Below are 16,778 nucleotides of genomic sequence, written 5' to 3'. Positions count from 1 at the left end.
CGAACAAGTAGTGGGAAGCTTACCAGTGGTTTATGTCTCTAAGCCTTGGCTCTTGGCTACTTGCACCTAAGTTTTCTAGGCCGATGTAAGTTGTCAATGTCCCTAAGGGGAAGGAGTATGCACTGCATATCAGGCAATTGGGAACTCTACTTGTGTGGATTTCTCAGTTGTTAGGTTTGGAGCCTCAAGCATGATGGTGGGTTCCCATGTGTGTCAGACACCTGGCTAACCACAAAAACATGGAAGAATAAAACCTTTCCACTTGACCTTTAAGTATTTGGGATTCTTCCAAATGAAAGTTTGCATCTTCATAGTAAATTTCCAATTATTACACAGAATAACCCTTGTTTTGCATGACCAGCGCATTGCTGGGCACTGATCTGACACTGCAAGGGATGCTCTCTGATTCAGCCTGTAACTTTTTATTATCCACAAAATTAAATCCAGACCAAAGTAAAACACAAACTTGGTGAAGGAAGGTTGGAATTGGGCCTTCTGGGTACTTGAAACCAGCCTGAGACTGGCAAAAAGTAATTTTCCCATTAGCTCTATCAGTCATTAAAGAATAGCAACTTTCAACACTCAATACTAGATTTACATTGCTTTAGACAAGACAGCTTTGTGGTAGAATTCCTAACAGTGTGATTCTACCACAAGCTGCCGACTTAATCTCTCTACCATTTAGAAACAAAATTATACAAAATAGAAGAGAGGGAATTCTCCTACTACCTCTCTAGGACCTCCGTTTTCTTTTCACAGCAGGCCTTGGATTATATACTTGCAGCCTATTTTTTGAAGCAGCACATTCAACACTGACAGATGCAATAGGCAGACTATTATTCCTGTCACCGTACTTGAACCTGGAACATGTCAGAGGCCAGTGGAACAAGCTGAATTAAGGGTGCAGAACCATAATTAAATCATATATATTATGAAAAACATATCCAGAGATATTAGGGTGGGCATGGAGTTTTGCTCCTTTAAATGCTTGGCTTCCTAAACGAAAGGCAATGCCTCTCAGCTGCAGGAGGATCAGTGAAGACAGAAATCGACCAGGAAAAAAAAAGGATAAATTAGTCACTGTAACAGAAGTATTCAGTTTCTCAAATTATTTTTTGTACCATGCCTGCAACTGGATTCTTTAATTATACCAATTGTTACCCGAGATGAATAAAAAACATTAAAAAAAAACACTTAAGAAATCCATTTTAAAAATGGACAATATGAAAATATTGTTTTCATATTGTACAATGGTGAACGAGTGGTATTTAGAAGATGCAAATACATTAGCGATCAATAAACATTCCAGGGATGAGGAAAACACTAGGCCAGAAATTGGAGATAGTAAAAATTTGACTGGGTATCAAAGGTCAGACTCACATTTCTTGTAAAATGGTGCAAATTTCTACGACACGAAGTCAGAATATACTACTGATGCAGCAGTAATGTTGTCAGTTTGGATCTACTCTATGTTCTATGGTTGGGATCAGTCTGAGTAGAACATGAATACATTATTTGAACCCTGGGTAGTTTGCTCATCCCTAAAATGCCATTATGCATTGTAAAATAATTTTAGCAGCAATAATTAATAAAAGAAATGAACAGCTGATAATATTCCAAAATTACATTCAAGGTCATTTTATAGGTTATAATACCATATATAAAGGAGTCTTAGGGAAAGAATGAGTCCATTGATTCATCCTGAGAACCGCTGAAGATATAAATTTAAGAGATAACACTTTTTAAATTGTGTTAATTTGTAATGATTCACAATTAGCAGGGTGGAAGGTACAGATTAACCTTGACTAGCTCTGATTAGACAGCAGAAGCCTGCTCAGTTAATGCAAAACTTGATATGGAAAGGAGAAATCTTGGCAAATAAAATCTATATGGCGAAAGTATTTAACAGAATATTTACTCTGTCCATTTAGATAATCCTCCTAATCCCCTGTTAATTTCCTTTTCTTCTCGTGTATTTGAATCAGTCAACACACAAGGATATGCTGTCCCAGACCAATCCATCCCATTTCCATGTTCATTTCAGGAAAAATAGACTTGAACATCCAGTCAGGCTGAAAATGGTCCTGATGCTAACAGCAGTTTGAAATATCTGTTTTAATACAGGATCAGTGAGCCATCGTCTGATCTGTAGGATGGACAGTTTCCAATTTCAAGAAACTTCTGAATTTCTAAAACCAAAACAATACAAATCCCCAAATAAATACTTAATCATATCAGAGCTAAGATTAGGAAACTATGAACCAAATCATGCAATATAAGGTAACACAGGACACAGGTAACACAGGTAATACAGTGCACAGCTCTGCAGCTCTATTTTTGATCCCATCTGTTAGGAGCACTGGTGAGAAAGGTTGTATTAAGGAATCTACTTTATGTTAAAGACTCCATTTTGTAGCAAACGGACATCTTCTCCAGGAAACTGCAGCAGCAGCCTTCTGGGACATGTCCAAACTGTCCCAGACCCACAAGGACCCTCCACGGCTGGTAGAAGTTGGAGCCGTATAGGTACTTGTCTGTTCTTTGCGTAGCTCTGATCTTTTGGTAGAAAAATCTGTCTTATAACCATGTAAGGAGTGGTTTTTACCTTTCCTCTAGATGTAATCAGACAGGCATCTTATGCCATGTCTTAAGATCACCATAGCCTGTAGATGAGTGAAAGCCATGGATACCTCACCCACTGGTACCTCAAAGTCTGTGGAATTCTGAGCTAAGGAAATGAATGTAAACTGGGGGTAAAGCGAGAGGTTGCAACGAGGAGGTAGGAATTTGAGGGCTGATCACCCTACTACTGAGCTCAGTTACTGTGTTGCAGCAATGTGAGGTCTTCCACAGCCTTCACATCACTGAATGTGTTGTCTGTGAGTATGAATTCCTCTAATAAATTTTTAAGTGTAAACTCCAGCGTTTAGGACTCTCATTCCTGGCACATTGACAAAGAAGGCAGGTTTTGCCTGTCGCAGCACCCACTTTTCCTCTTCCAATTTTCTGCAGACCTTCTTTGTGTTATCTAGCTTCTTAGTTTATGAGACTATGAACACAACAATCGTGCTTTCTAATCAACCACCAAGAGTTGTACTTGCAGCGAGGCAATTGTGATCATGTCAGTTTTTTCCTCTGGGAGTTGAAAGTGCTTGGCTGAAATTGACATTTGTTCTCAATGGGGCAGGTGAGCTTGGATGACTGGTACCTCAAGGAAATGTGGCACCATCTGGTTGGAAGGCCAGCACTCCACTGCCAACTACCAAAGCCACCCACAGCATTTTTGGAAGTTTAGTAACTCAGATCTGAATGTTCTGAACTCTTCTGAGTTATAAGGTTAGAATTGGGGACAGAATTGATGTGGAAATATATATTTAAAAATGCACATTTCAGATCACCTTAAGATTCCTAATAGAACATACGTCATACTCTCTCTAAAAGTAAAATTATGGCATTCGTCACTGTGTTGGAGTGGAGTGGCATTTTGGTTCACCTCTAATTATCTTGTTCAATGGTATTAACGTATTGCATTGGCTCTTGAATACTACTTTGTGTTTAATTATCCTTTTAAATACACTTTTGATTTATAAAAATAAATTCATAAAGCAGAATATTCTAGCCTCCTGAAAGCACCCATATCATATTTTACATTGTCTTGGTTTGGTTTGGTTTGGATTGGTTCAGGTATGCTACGATCATCATAGATTAGAAATGATTATTTGCAGCTGTGCAAGAATGTTCAACACATTTGCATGGGAGATCTATGTCCACTGTTTTAATAGATGCACCAATTGGATGAATGCCTCCATTAAAATAGCAGAGGATTGCCATAGGAATGTATATGGCGTTTATAGGTTAATGTTGCAGACAGTAATTTCTAGGATCATTAGCATTTGTGAGTAGACTATAATCTAAATACTGACATTATTCTCAATGGTAACCCATCACTTATGATAATGGAGGGAAAATACAATTGCATGAGAACCAAGTGCAATTGCTGCTTCAATATCAGGGCAATGTTATCGTCTGTATAACCACTGGGCATTGTTCCAAGTGTCTGTATAACTAGTCAAGTGCTATTCAACACCCATTGGTGCATTTTTCTTTCATGAAAAAAATCCAGCAAATCCTGACATATATTGCCTTAGTGGTTTTTGAGCAAGGGTTTAACAACAAATAATCTTCTGATAATTTAAAATTGTATTGTATCCTTGCCTAAATTTAGAATGTTATGCAGTCGTGACATCATTCAAGAGACTATTTTTTGGAAGCTCCTCCTCTCCCCAGCTCATCATTAAGGACCAACGTTATGAAAGTCCACTATTGGCAAGGAGCCTAACCTGCTCACTGCCCATGATTTGCTGTCCATTAAAATGAAGGGAAGGAGAATCATTGGCCGTATGCAGCTGGGGCTCCCACCAATAGCGCGCATTCATAAAATTGGCAGTTATTTATGCTCTAAGAAAGCAACATATTTAAAAGGATCCTGCAACAAACAGCAACCATGAACTTCCTGTCGAAACTGCAGAGGCCAAATTTAAAACATCTGAGTTTCAAAGGATATCTCCACCCTAATCAAAAGCAGGCAAGGTTAAAAGGTTAGTCTCAAAAACTACATGCAGTTTAACTGGGAGACTAAGGTGGGACCATTATGCCCTTTTTCCAGAGCTGTGCTCAGGAACTTCCTTTATATCATCTGAGGAATAGAACAATTGTGAAATATTTTGAACATTTGAACTGATTTTTTTTGTTCATGTCTAGTTTCTAAGTGCCATATCTCTAATGTGAGAATCAATGAATCAACCACTTTAGCTGACTGATAGGCTTGTATTTATGTAGCACCTTATCACGTTCATATATAATTCATTACTTTCAAGTGCAGTAACAATTATTTTATAGGCAAGCACTGTAGCCATTTTGAGCACAGAGATGAGATGAATGACCAATTAATCTGTTTTTGGTGAACAAATGTTTTGAGGGGTGAATACTGGCCAGGACACCAAACGGACACTCAGCTCTTCTTCAAATGGTGCCACTGGATCTTTAACGTCCAACTGAATCAGAATAGACAGATGGAAGTCCTAAGTTTAATGTTTCATCCTAACAATGGTACCGCTGACAAATTCCCTCAGTAATGCACTCGAGCATCAGCCTAGTTTATGTGCTGAAGTCCTGGAGTGGGGCTTGAACCCACAAGCTTCTGACTCAGAGGTGAAAATGGCACCAACAGATTTAAGCTGACATTTTCATCAAGATGTGCACGCTTCAGGTCTCATATTTCATAGCCCACAACATGAAGATTCTGCCTGTGAGTCTGTATGAATATAGTTAATCAAAAATGGAAGGAAAAGTTGCACTGGAACTTCCTGTCTGCTGAACCCCATAATAATAATATAAATTAATGTTTTGGGCACAATTCTGAAAAAGCAAAGCAGAATGGTATTAATCTGACATTTGGAAACTGGATGAACTAGATGCAGTTTCTGACACCAGCAGCTTTGCTCAATTGAATGCAGACAAAAGCGAACTTAATGATAAATAACTTTAAAAAAAAACGTATGCACAATTAATAGGATGTAGAGGCGTCTTGGAACACAGGAATTCCACAATAACTGAACAGTACTTAGTTGCATGGAAGAAATCAAATTGGTTTTCCAACTGATCTGGTTCAACATTCTTTTTCAAATACCTACCCTGAAGTAGATAAGTGTGAAGGTGGGTGTTCAAAAGGAGGAATGTCTTCACCTCTCCTCCTTTGGTAAGGGATCTGACTATAAAACTCGCTGGGGTCTGTTGCAGGAGAAAGGGATCCTGTGTAGCTGCCTGTAGAAGGTGTCAGTGCCATGTGAGGTCTATAACTAGGGCTTCCTCGTCTGCTGCCCTGGCCAGCAGTGCTGCTTTGTGCTGGTGAGGAGGACGGAGAGGACCTTCTGGATAAGCTAACAACAGCAGGAGGCTGAAGGGTAATTTCAGACATCTCCACAGAGATACCTGCAGGAAAGATGCCACGGGAGAGCTGCGTGACGCTAGGCCGAGGCCGTGGGCGGGATGAAATCTCTGGGGAGGCATGACGGGAACTCATAGGACTCTGACTCAAAGGGGAGAGCCGGGAAGGCTGTAGAACCACCTGGTGTAAACTGGCCTCAGTCCTTCTGCCTTGTCTAGGGCTGGGTCTGGGCCTGGGTCTAGGTTCGTACCACCTGGTGTCCAGGCTGAATGTGCTTGTGCCACTAGGACCAGCCTGTTTGGCTGATTCAGTGTAAGGCAATGTGGGTGCACCTATACCATGGCTGGTATGCTTTAGCTGCCCATGACTGGTCTGTTGCATAGGTTGATGTGGATGTTTTTGAGAGAGAGAGACAGATCCTTTAGTTTTGCTGGGAGTTTTGCCAGTCCGACTCTTTGGTGCCTCCGGTTGCAGCACGCTATGGTAGGGTGCTGGGACCTGGAGTGAGGAAGGGGGGCCACCCCTTGGAAGACCAGCCTTTGGCAGTGTACTCTCAGGTGTATCTTGATGGTGTGAAAACATAACTGGAGAGCTTTCAATGCTGCTGATAGACAATTCCTTCCTTCTCCACTGTTCAGGAGACCGCATAGTGGTTGGTGTTTGAGTCAAAGGCAGAGTGCTACTCGAAGCGACCAAATGTTGTATTTCTGTATCTCCATGATCCGCAGGGAGGGTGGGATGACCATAAGGTCCTTCAACAAGTAATAGAGGTGAAGACATCACTGAACTGAGCGGACTGATATCTGGCATGTAAAATGGCTGACCATCTTGGTCTGCAGAGCTACTGCTGAGGTAGCCATAAAACTGGCTTTGAGGGTAACCTTTAGCAGGTCGCCTGGTCTGACCTGTGGCCTGTAGCCTGGTATCTATGCCTCCCATGCTTTCTTCTGTTTTCTGGAACGATGGGCTGTATGCTGGTGGCTGCAAGTATGACTCTTGACTGGATGAAAGAGGTGAAAGCTGAGACTTCAAGCCCATAATGGCAGTTGGAGTTAGAGTCTCATTATTTTCCTCGTCTGATTGCCGGAACTCAGGATAGGTGTCCGTCTCTTCTGCGAAGGGAAAGCCCTCAATCCTCCTCGTCTTCAACGATGTCTCCATCTCTGTGGGATCCATGATGAAGCGTCCATCGGGGCCTCTGCTGATAAGTTCGATGGGGGTAGTAACATCAGCCTCAGCCTCATGCTTGGAGACGCTGTACTTCCTGCTGGTTATTGCTCGCTTTGTCTTTTTGTACAGGGACATTTCCCTTTCTCTGCCAGGACTCATCATCTTGGCATGTATGGCTTGGGCATCTTCAGAGGAGTCTGACGGAGCTCGAAGTGTTCTGGCGCTTTCAGGACTCACCTTTCCTGAGGAAGATCTGAGAGACCAAAATCAGAGGCAATAGTAACCCTGTATACTTTCACGTTTACAAATTTGTCATTGTCCAGTGAAGTAACCCATTATTTTATTGCTGTCGCTGCCGTCACTAGAATTATTCATCAATAAATAAAGTGATTTCGTCTACTAATTTAATGAGTCATCAGTTATGAAGTTGTGGCAGTTAGAATAAATTTCATGATGTTTTTAGTCCTCATTTGGGAAACATTTTATCATCAGTTAAGCAACAATATAATGAAAATAATGCAATTTAAAATAATAGTCAGGGAATTTATAATTTGATTAATACTGCCAACTGATGTGTGTTATTACAGCAACAGGATAGCAGAGCCATTTAGTGGTGAATTAATGACTCTTATGTGCTGCATATGGATCCGTACCAACTACCCAACAGGGCATCTGTTTGTGAAAACAGAACCCTATAAGTTACCGCAGTATTTTTAAAGGTTTTAAGAACAAATCCTCCAGTATCCTGTAGGAAAACTATAAATTATATAGTGATTTAGTCTCTGCTTTATAAAATTTAATAGAAGCTAAGGATTTATGCAACTAAGGCTGCCAGAATTCAATTCACTTGCAAGTGGCTCAATCAGAGGCATCATTACGGAATGACCATTTTATTACTCTTTCTTATTAGTGTAAAACAAAGTCTAGTGTTAGTGTGACTTATAAGACCCACAGTCTGGTTACCACCTCTGAGAAAATGAATCAAATCAAGCACATCAATTTATCACACATCAACAAACACTGACAGTATTATAAAAGGGACTGGTTACTTACGGGGATTCCACACTCTTTCGGCAGTGTGTTATTGAGAGAGGAGGATCTGGAGGAGAACAAGCATGCACATTAAAGAGCTAGAAGGGAATCAAACCATTTAGTATTATAAATACTTTTTATACAACAGGTGTGACCATAGTTTAGATACATCAATGTTACCACTTTGCAGTGAGATACGTTAACAAAAATCACATGGTACCATAACATGTGGTCGGTCTTGACTTTGTGCGATAGTGTAAAACAGGTCATAGCGAATCGGCAGCCCATTTTACATCTTTCCCGATTTTTATTTCCACTGATTTCAATGAAAATAAAAATCGGGAAAGATGTAAAACGGACTTTTGACTCACTATCGCCCATTTTGCACTATCGCACAAAGTCAAGACCTACCCCATTGAGTCTATAAATATACAAATACCAATGGTCCTTACATGAATGTCTTCAATGGTCCATATAAGAATGAACCAGTCGAGGTATGCCTCTTTCAGCTGGCATACATTTTCTTATTTCTAATACTTTAGGCAGTTGTGTCAATGCTGCCTTTATTGTAACACTTTCACTTTGCTGGTCATTTCCCACAATAACTTGGATTATGTGGGAGACGGTCCTGGTGGCTCAGTGAATTGCACATCCATCGTTCATCTCTGATGCTTGCACTCAAATATAGTTCAGACCGATGAGATGAAAGTCTCTTCTGTCTGCTGGCTGTATGGGTTCTACCGGAAATAAGTTTGGGGAATTGCATTGCCAGTGGGAGCAGGCCCACAGTACAAAGTGGCCCCTAATTTGGCGCTAAATGGGAAATCTCACTGAGATAGACTGCAATGACTCCTGGAGTCAGAAAAGGTAAATATCACTCTAGTGCAGTTCAAGGTGCTCTTTTGTGGTTGGGGATAAGGCACATTGTGTAGAGTTGAGATTTTTTTTGCATCTAACCTATCTGGGAGTTATTGATGCTAATACAGGACCACAGATTTCCAAGTGGCATTATCCTACTTAACATAAATGGGTTAATGTCGACATTAAAATAACACCGATCGGATGATCTGGCTTGGGTGTCTGAACTATGAGTCCTCCATTTCTCAGTGCTAACATCCCTCAACTTGATGAACGCAAAACTTCACCAAACAGAGAAATAAAGTTTGATTTCTTCTTGAGTTCCCTTTGCTGCCTCATGTTCTTTTCCAGCTATTACCACATCAGCATCCAACTGCAGAATAATTAGCTCAGAAGCACTAAGATGCTCTATTTTGTGAAGACATGTCAACCAAAGTACCAGCAGAAAATAAATAGAAATCATTAATAGAACTTACAAATTGTCTAACCTCCCTCGAATATTTTACTATACTGAAGGCAGTGCAATGGCTATCACATAACTTAATTCTGACTTCATCATTCATGAGTTATGAAGACAGCCTCACTCACATGGAATAAATACATCATCCACATGAAATAAATATATACATGGAAGCAAAATTTCTAAACAGTTTAGGTACAGATCTTTTTATTGTTCTGCATCTATCTTTGTTCATTGAATATGACAGTGCTGAGGAATGAACATACTTTTTATTCTGTACCCAGGTTCAGCAATGAAAGTTGAATATGGGAATTGCCCAAGGCAATGCAGAATTCACTTGCATGACCTTAACCAAGTGTCTCAATCACAAACTCAGAACTGCACCCTACGAAGCACTAGTGTGTCTTACACGCTCTTGTGGTCCCTTTGAAAAAGATTATATTTGACAGCAGTGTTATGCTGTGAACTTATCTGCTGGCAGCTGAATTGAGACTGTCCAAACTCATTTTACATTGGACCCTTGATAGTAGTCAGACAGAGGAGACCAAGAAGTAGTTTTGTCCAGCTTGATTTGAATTCATGTACCATAAACTGAATATCAGTTTCATACAAAATGTCATCCAATCTTGTCAAAGAAGCCATTTTCCCTTCCATCTTGTTGCTGACAGAACTATTATGTAGCTAGCAATGAAACTTACAAATTCTGTTTCAATTTTTCCCTCTAATTTTCTTCAACATAGGGTGGGAGTCAGGTGGGGTGGTTGCTGAAGTGTGGTTCCATTGAGAACAACTCTCTGGTATCTTGCTCAAGTGGCCATTTTTCAGATGAGAGTCTGGGCATTCAGTGTTGGCAGGCTGTTTATCCGTCGAGGCTATTCCTGATCTTTCTTGTTCTCGCCCAGCATCCAGACATGGGGATAATTTTGACTTTAGGCAATTGTGTAAAATATGCGATACCGGCTCAGCCACCCGTTGAACACCTCTCCCCATTTTACTTTCCATTGAAGTCAATGAAAATCAGGAGAGGTGTTCAACGGATGGTCGAGCCACTATCGCCCATTTCACACTATTGTCCAAAGTCACTGAATCTTACCCGCCGTCCCCCCCTCCCCTTCCCTAGTCTGGTGAGTCTGTAAGACAACTGTAGCAACATCACTGCCACACTGGCTGAGGTAAGAACATAAGAAATAGAAGCAGGAGTAGGCCATTCGGCCCCTCGAGCCTGCTCCGTCCGCTATTCAATCAGATCATGGCTGATCTTCGACCTCAACTCCACTTTCCCGCTAGATCCCCATATCTCTTGATTCCCCTAGAGTCCAAAAATCTATCTATCTCAGCCTTGAATATATTCAATGACTCAGCCCTCTGGGATAGAGAATTCCAAAGATTCACAACCCTCTGCGTGAAGAAATTTCCTCCTCATCTCAGTCTTGAATTGCCGACCCCTTATTCTGCGACTATGCCTCCTAGTTCTAGATTCTCCAGCCAGGGGAAACAATCTCTCAACATCTACCCTGTCAAGCCCCCTCATAATCTTATATGTTTCAATGAGATCACCTCTCGTTCTTCTAAACTCCAGAGAGAATAGGCCCATTCTACTCAACCTCTCCTCATAGGACAACCCTCTCATCCCAGGAATTAATCTAGTGAACCTTCGTTGCATTGCCTGCAAGGCATGTATATCCTTCCTTAGATAAGGAGACCAAAACTGTATGCAGTACTCCAGGTGAGGACTCACTAAAGTCCTCTACAACTGTAGTAAGATTTCCTTACTCTTGTACTCCAACCCTCTTGCAATAAAGGCCAACATGTCATTTGCTTTCCTAACTGCCTGCTGTACCTGCATACTAATTTTTTGTGTTTCTTGTACGAGGACACCCAAGTCTCTCTGAACACCAACATTTAATAGTTTTTCACCATTTAAAAAATATTCTGTTTTTCTATCCTTCCTACCAAAGTGAATAACCTCACATTTCTCCACATTATACTGTCACCTTCTTGTCCACTCACTTAATCTGTCAATATCCCTTTGCAGACACTTTGGACTCAATTTTCAAAGTGAAAAATGGGTGGGTTGGGGCATTGAAAATTGCCACCATTTCAGACCTGGTCCCAACCCGCCCAGTTCCAGTTTTCACCATGATGGGAAGCCAACTGCTCCCAGGAGGTGGATCGGGCCTTAAAACCTTTCAAGGAAGCTTTGGGCCTCAATTTTTCTGGACTTCCCGATTTCAACCCTGGGGGGCCGAGATTCCCGGACCTTCTGTTTTACGTCTCGTGAAAGGAGGCGAGAAGGCCCGAGACTAACAGGTAGGTGCCTAGAAAGGCACAGCTTGTGGGCCCAGAGAAGCAGGAGTGCTTCCCCCAAGCCCAACAACCTTACTTGCACCGACCCCTCGGGGACACTTGACCCCTGATCGCAGCCCCCCCTCCTGATCGTGGCCCCTTGATCCCCGACCCCTCCGAACCCCTGACCCCGACCCTCCCCGACCCCTGACCCCGATCCTCCCCCTCTATGATTGCAGACCCCCATGGTGACCCCCAATCCCAACACCACCCCCCCATGATTCACAACCCCTGCGCCCACCTATGCCCACCCATCCCCCATGCCCATCCTTGCCACTGTGCCCACCCATGCCACTCCCCAATCCATACAAACAAAGACTTACCTGAAGACTTACCTGAACATGTCCTCTCCCTGGCAGGTCTCCCGTCGGACTGAGACCAACCTGTCACTCAGGCCGGTCGGTCGGACAGGAAAATGACAAAAGATGTCCTTACGTCAAAATCATAAGGATGTCCGGGAAACCTGTGCTAATGGGTTTCCCATCCTCAATTTGACCCCCCCACCCCCTTCCCAGCTCGGTTTTAAAATTGAGCCCTTTGTGTCCCCCTCACAGTTTGCTTTCCCACCTAGCTTTGTATCGTCAGCAAACTTGGATACATGACACTTGGTCCCTTCATCTAAGCCATTAATATAGATTGTAAATAGCTGAGGTTAGATTAGCTAATAGCTAATAGATTAGCTAACTCAGCACAAAGCAAGGCTGAAAGCTGAAAATTCCTTGTTCTATATAGCTCAGTGCCATACCACAGAGTAACATTATCCACCATGCTCTTGATGGGTAGAAAGGAGTTCATGGAATACTAACCACCAGCCCTTTCTCCAACCTTATTTTTCAAATTTTATGATATTACAGTCCTCTCCTATATTTTCCATGCCCTTTCAACTGCACTGTTTATCTGGACGATACCCTATACCTCAAATAACTCAATTCCTGGGCATTTTACTCCAGCAGTGCCGGCCAATTGCTGTTGGTGCACTGTTAAGGAATTAACTGAGCGTTACTCTAAGTTTCTGACAGTTGCAAAGCGTTCTGATTAACCCCCATTTTACTGCTTTAATACTTGCACAGCAGGCCATTCAGTGGAGTGACAGAGCAATAATCCTGACTTTCAGCTGCGAATTGCAATTTGGAGCCATTTAAACAGCTGAAATAATGCTGCTGGGGGCAGGTATCTGCTGAGTTGAAGATTGCAGAGTGAGGAAAGCCAGGTTTATTGACCGAGTGCTACAAATCCTAAGGGAAAGAGCCAGGAAGAAGGAGAAACCTTTATGGGAGAAAAGGCCTGTAGCCAGAAGCAGCTGGTGCTGCAGGACGGAGGTGGCAGAAGGATGAATGCAGTGACTACGGCCCTCAGAGGCTGGCAAGACACATGAAAGGTGGGGGGAATAATTGGATAAGGCCAATTTTCGGGCGTAGGAAGCACGATCTGTTATTAACCCGCACCCGATGGCCCCTGCACAGGCAGGACGAGACTTTTGTCCGGCCTCAGTACCCAACTTGAAGCAGCGTTGGAAATCAGCGTTGACACAAGGATTCAATGCAATTCACACTTTCCACCAGCAGGGGAAGCCCCAATCTCTTAAAGGGAGGATGTCTCTTAAAATCTCTTAAAGGTAGCCTGTACCTGCTATTTGCAAAAAATAAAAGTCTGCTGTCTGCATGGAGTCTGAACGGAGAGCAGACATCGCACATGTAAAACAAAGATACAGATCCCGTCTCTATGTTTACAAACTGATGAGTTATGTTAAAACATTGAATAAAGGTTGCGCCCTACTAAAACCCACCTCCTCCAATCTTCATGATAGACCTCACCAATCTGCCAATCTGAGTTGGCACCAGGTCTGCGAGAATATATGCACCAAGGTTCTCTGCATCTTGGTGCAAGAGGTGGACAGAAGGAGGGACATCCTATATCCACCGGTGCAGGGGTGGGGGGGACAAGAGGCCCTCCAGACATAATCACAAAGGCAGTGGGAGGCAGCAGGGGACGAGGTTAACGCCAGAAACATAGCACCATGAACATGAAGTTCGATGCTTTGACACAAGCGGTCAAGATGAGTGAGGTCAACTGTCAAGTGGCATCTCCTACCAACGGTACCACTAGCCGCATCCACTGCTCCACGCACTACACCCCCCATCACCCTCTTACCAACAAACTCTTTCCATCAGTACTCAACTCTTCCAATCAGATGCTTCCTCTCACCCTTACACATTACCACTGTTGCAAGCTGCCCACCCACAACTCACAGGCCACACACACTGGCAGCTATTCAACCATGACAGGCACATCACCCAGACACATGTCCTGCTTTCTTGCAGGAGAAGGTGGCGCATAACAGGAGGCAGCAAGTGGCAGTGGCATTTAGCCCCTGGAGCCTGTTCCACCATTCAATGAGATCATGGTTGATCTGTGACCTAACTCCATATACCCGCCTTAGCCCCATATCCCTTAATACCTTTGGTTCACAGAAATCTATCAATCTCAGATTTAGAATTCACAAGTGTGCTAGCTCCAGCTGCTGTTTGCAGAAGATCGTTCCAAACCTCTCCGACCCTTTGCGTGTAGAAGCGTTTCCTAATTTCACTCTTGCACGTCTTGGCTCTAAATGTTAGGCGATGTCCCCGTGTCCTAGTATTCAAATGTAGGAAACCTCCAAAAACAGTTTCAAATGTTTCAGCAGCCAAAAGCAATAATCCAGCCACTAACCTGTGAATCCTACATGGTCCCTTTAAATAGCGCTGGTGGGGGTCCTCCAGGCACTCTAAGACATGTTCCGATGGTCGGGGTTAAGACTGTGTGTTGAGTTGAGCGTTAAGTCCCAAAATGGTGTCTATCACTTTAAATCAGTGTTGCACACTGATTATATCTATTTTCTCCCTACTTTACATGCTGCCGGCATTCGGTATTTGTGCATGCGCTAATACCTATACCAAGATGGCGTCCAGCGCACTTCACGCTGGAAACGTGCGTGTGCAGCTAAGACACCATCTTGGCACTTCCGGGAGGCAGTGCAGCACCGAAACAACGAGCGCTACACAGCCCAATTTCTCGCCCTAGGTGTCTTGCCAGCACCTGTGTGTCTTGATTACTGCACTCACTGGCTGCTGAAGAAATCTGCCAAGGTAAGCCAACAATGTACGACAATCATCTATCACAAGTACACATACCAGAAGGTCTTAGCTGCTAACAGTTCAACCCTTTAATGCCGGATGGAGAAAATCCTCGAATACCTTACCTGGATGCAGTATGACTATAATAGAACCATGGCAAGGAATGCTTTTTTTGAACTGGGACACAGGATATGTGATAGTTATGACTAGCAATGCACATGGCAACCTGTGTGTACAACGGTAATTCTTAAAGGGGCTTCACGCAAAGACTATCTATCCTCAGTTTTTGTGGTATGCCTCTGAATCGACACGGCTGTATAACACTGTCACTATGCTATGAACTTCCGATAACTCTGTGCAACTGCTGGTCTTGCAGGTCAAGATGGCCTTTGATCGCCGCAAACAAACCCATACAGGAGGTGGCCTGGAGCAATTTCAGCCACTGACTCCTTTTGAAGAGGTCACCCTTGAAATTATTGGCTTTGACAGCATCCAGAGAATTCCAGAGGTTTCTTCTGAGTTCAGGGCTAGTACCATAATGTTCATGCCAAACAACGTTGTCTTACTAAGTGACTGTCACATAGCCACACACGCAACTTGAGTAGCATCATACAGAGTATGCATTCAAATTAGTGCTTAAAGGTGATTATTTGAGACAACATTTTAAAATTTTGTTCTTTTCTGCTTTCTTAGGAGTGGAACAGACTGGTGCCATAGTTGGTGTCTCTGAGTAAACCACCACCTTACAGCACCCTGTGTCACTATCACCACCTCTGCCAAGCATCTGCAGAGCTACACAACCCCAGGAGATGTTGTTTGTGAGTTTAGCAAGGTAGCACAGGGCCCGACTGGCAACGTGGATGCAATCTGGGAGAGCCAGCTGATCTGTAGAATTGTATTGCTATATCACATTGCTGCTGTTGGTCACTTGCAAAAGTGATGAAGTTGTTGGCTCTGTGGAATAATGGACTTATATTCTCCTTACTCCACCTGCCTGCAGCAAACTGGCTGAAACTGCAGATGTCCTCAGTCCTAAACAGGAAGAAGCCAGACACGTAAAAAATGAGGGCAGTGGTGACTTTGAAAGCTACTGGCAGTGCCATACAGATGTTGGATCTTGTCTGGAGGTCTTCAATGATCAGATGGCATGGCTATGTCAAGGCCTCCATATAAGCTTCAGTCGCCTGTGTCATTCTCAGGTAGCTGCGGCAGGTATGGTAGACACAAGGGACGTTTGACCACATGTCTTGCGCGCTACCTGACATCACAGACAATCTTTTCCTGCTCTTGCTAGTCCTTAACTGCCAATTACAGTGCTAATGGAATACTCAGTTTGCCAAAAAGTGTAGGTTCCAGCTAAAGTACACAACAGTTCACCTTTCAGTTAAGAGTCAAGAAACAGACTGGAGCCTCTGCAGCAACACTGATTGAATACGAGAACTGCATGTGCAATTCATTAGCATTGGAATATGGAGTGCTTTCCGATTAATTATCTATCATACCATGATAACAAGGTTAATTATCAACACACTCTGTGCTAAAATGTTCTTTCCCTAAAGAGCAATTTGGCTTCATTTGCAAAGTTGAGGCCAGTGAGGATCAAGGGGAAAACCCTCCAGTGGATGGAGTCATACCTGACACAAAGGAAGTTGGTTGTGGTTGTTGGAGGCCAATCGTCACAGCCCCAGGATATCACTGCAGGAGTTCCTCAGAGGCCCAACCATCATCAATGACCTTCCTGCCACATATGGTCAGGAGAGGAGCTGTTTGATGCCGATTCTACAGTTTACAGCTCCAGTTAGAACTCCTCCGATAATGAAACATTGAACACCAGCCTGGTATCTGGATGATA

General features: G+C 43.0%; 1 protein-coding gene across 1 annotated transcript in view; it reads right to left on the bottom strand.

Moving 5' to 3' along the window:
- The window catches only part of igsf9bb (immunoglobulin superfamily, member 9Bb), a 499,264-nt gene that overhangs the window by 11,145 nt on the left and 471,341 nt on the right, over nt 1-16,778 (bottom strand). The window contains exons 17-18 of the mRNA XM_067971024.1: nt 8,171-8,216; nt 5,694-7,370 (exon numbers count right to left, since the gene is read on the bottom strand). Coding sequence (XP_067827125.1) covers nt 5,694-7,370; nt 8,171-8,216 — 1,723 coding nt within the window. The remainder of the gene's footprint in view (nt 1-5,693; nt 7,371-8,170; nt 8,217-16,778) is intronic.

This window comes from Heptranchias perlo, chromosome 33 (assembly GCF_035084215.1).
Source record: "Heptranchias perlo isolate sHepPer1 chromosome 33, sHepPer1.hap1, whole genome shotgun sequence".
NCBI lineage: Eukaryota > Metazoa > Chordata > Chondrichthyes > Hexanchiformes > Hexanchidae > Heptranchias > Heptranchias perlo.
The sequence above is the reverse complement of the archived record's forward strand: the minus strand, read 5'-3'. Positions and strand labels throughout refer to the sequence as shown.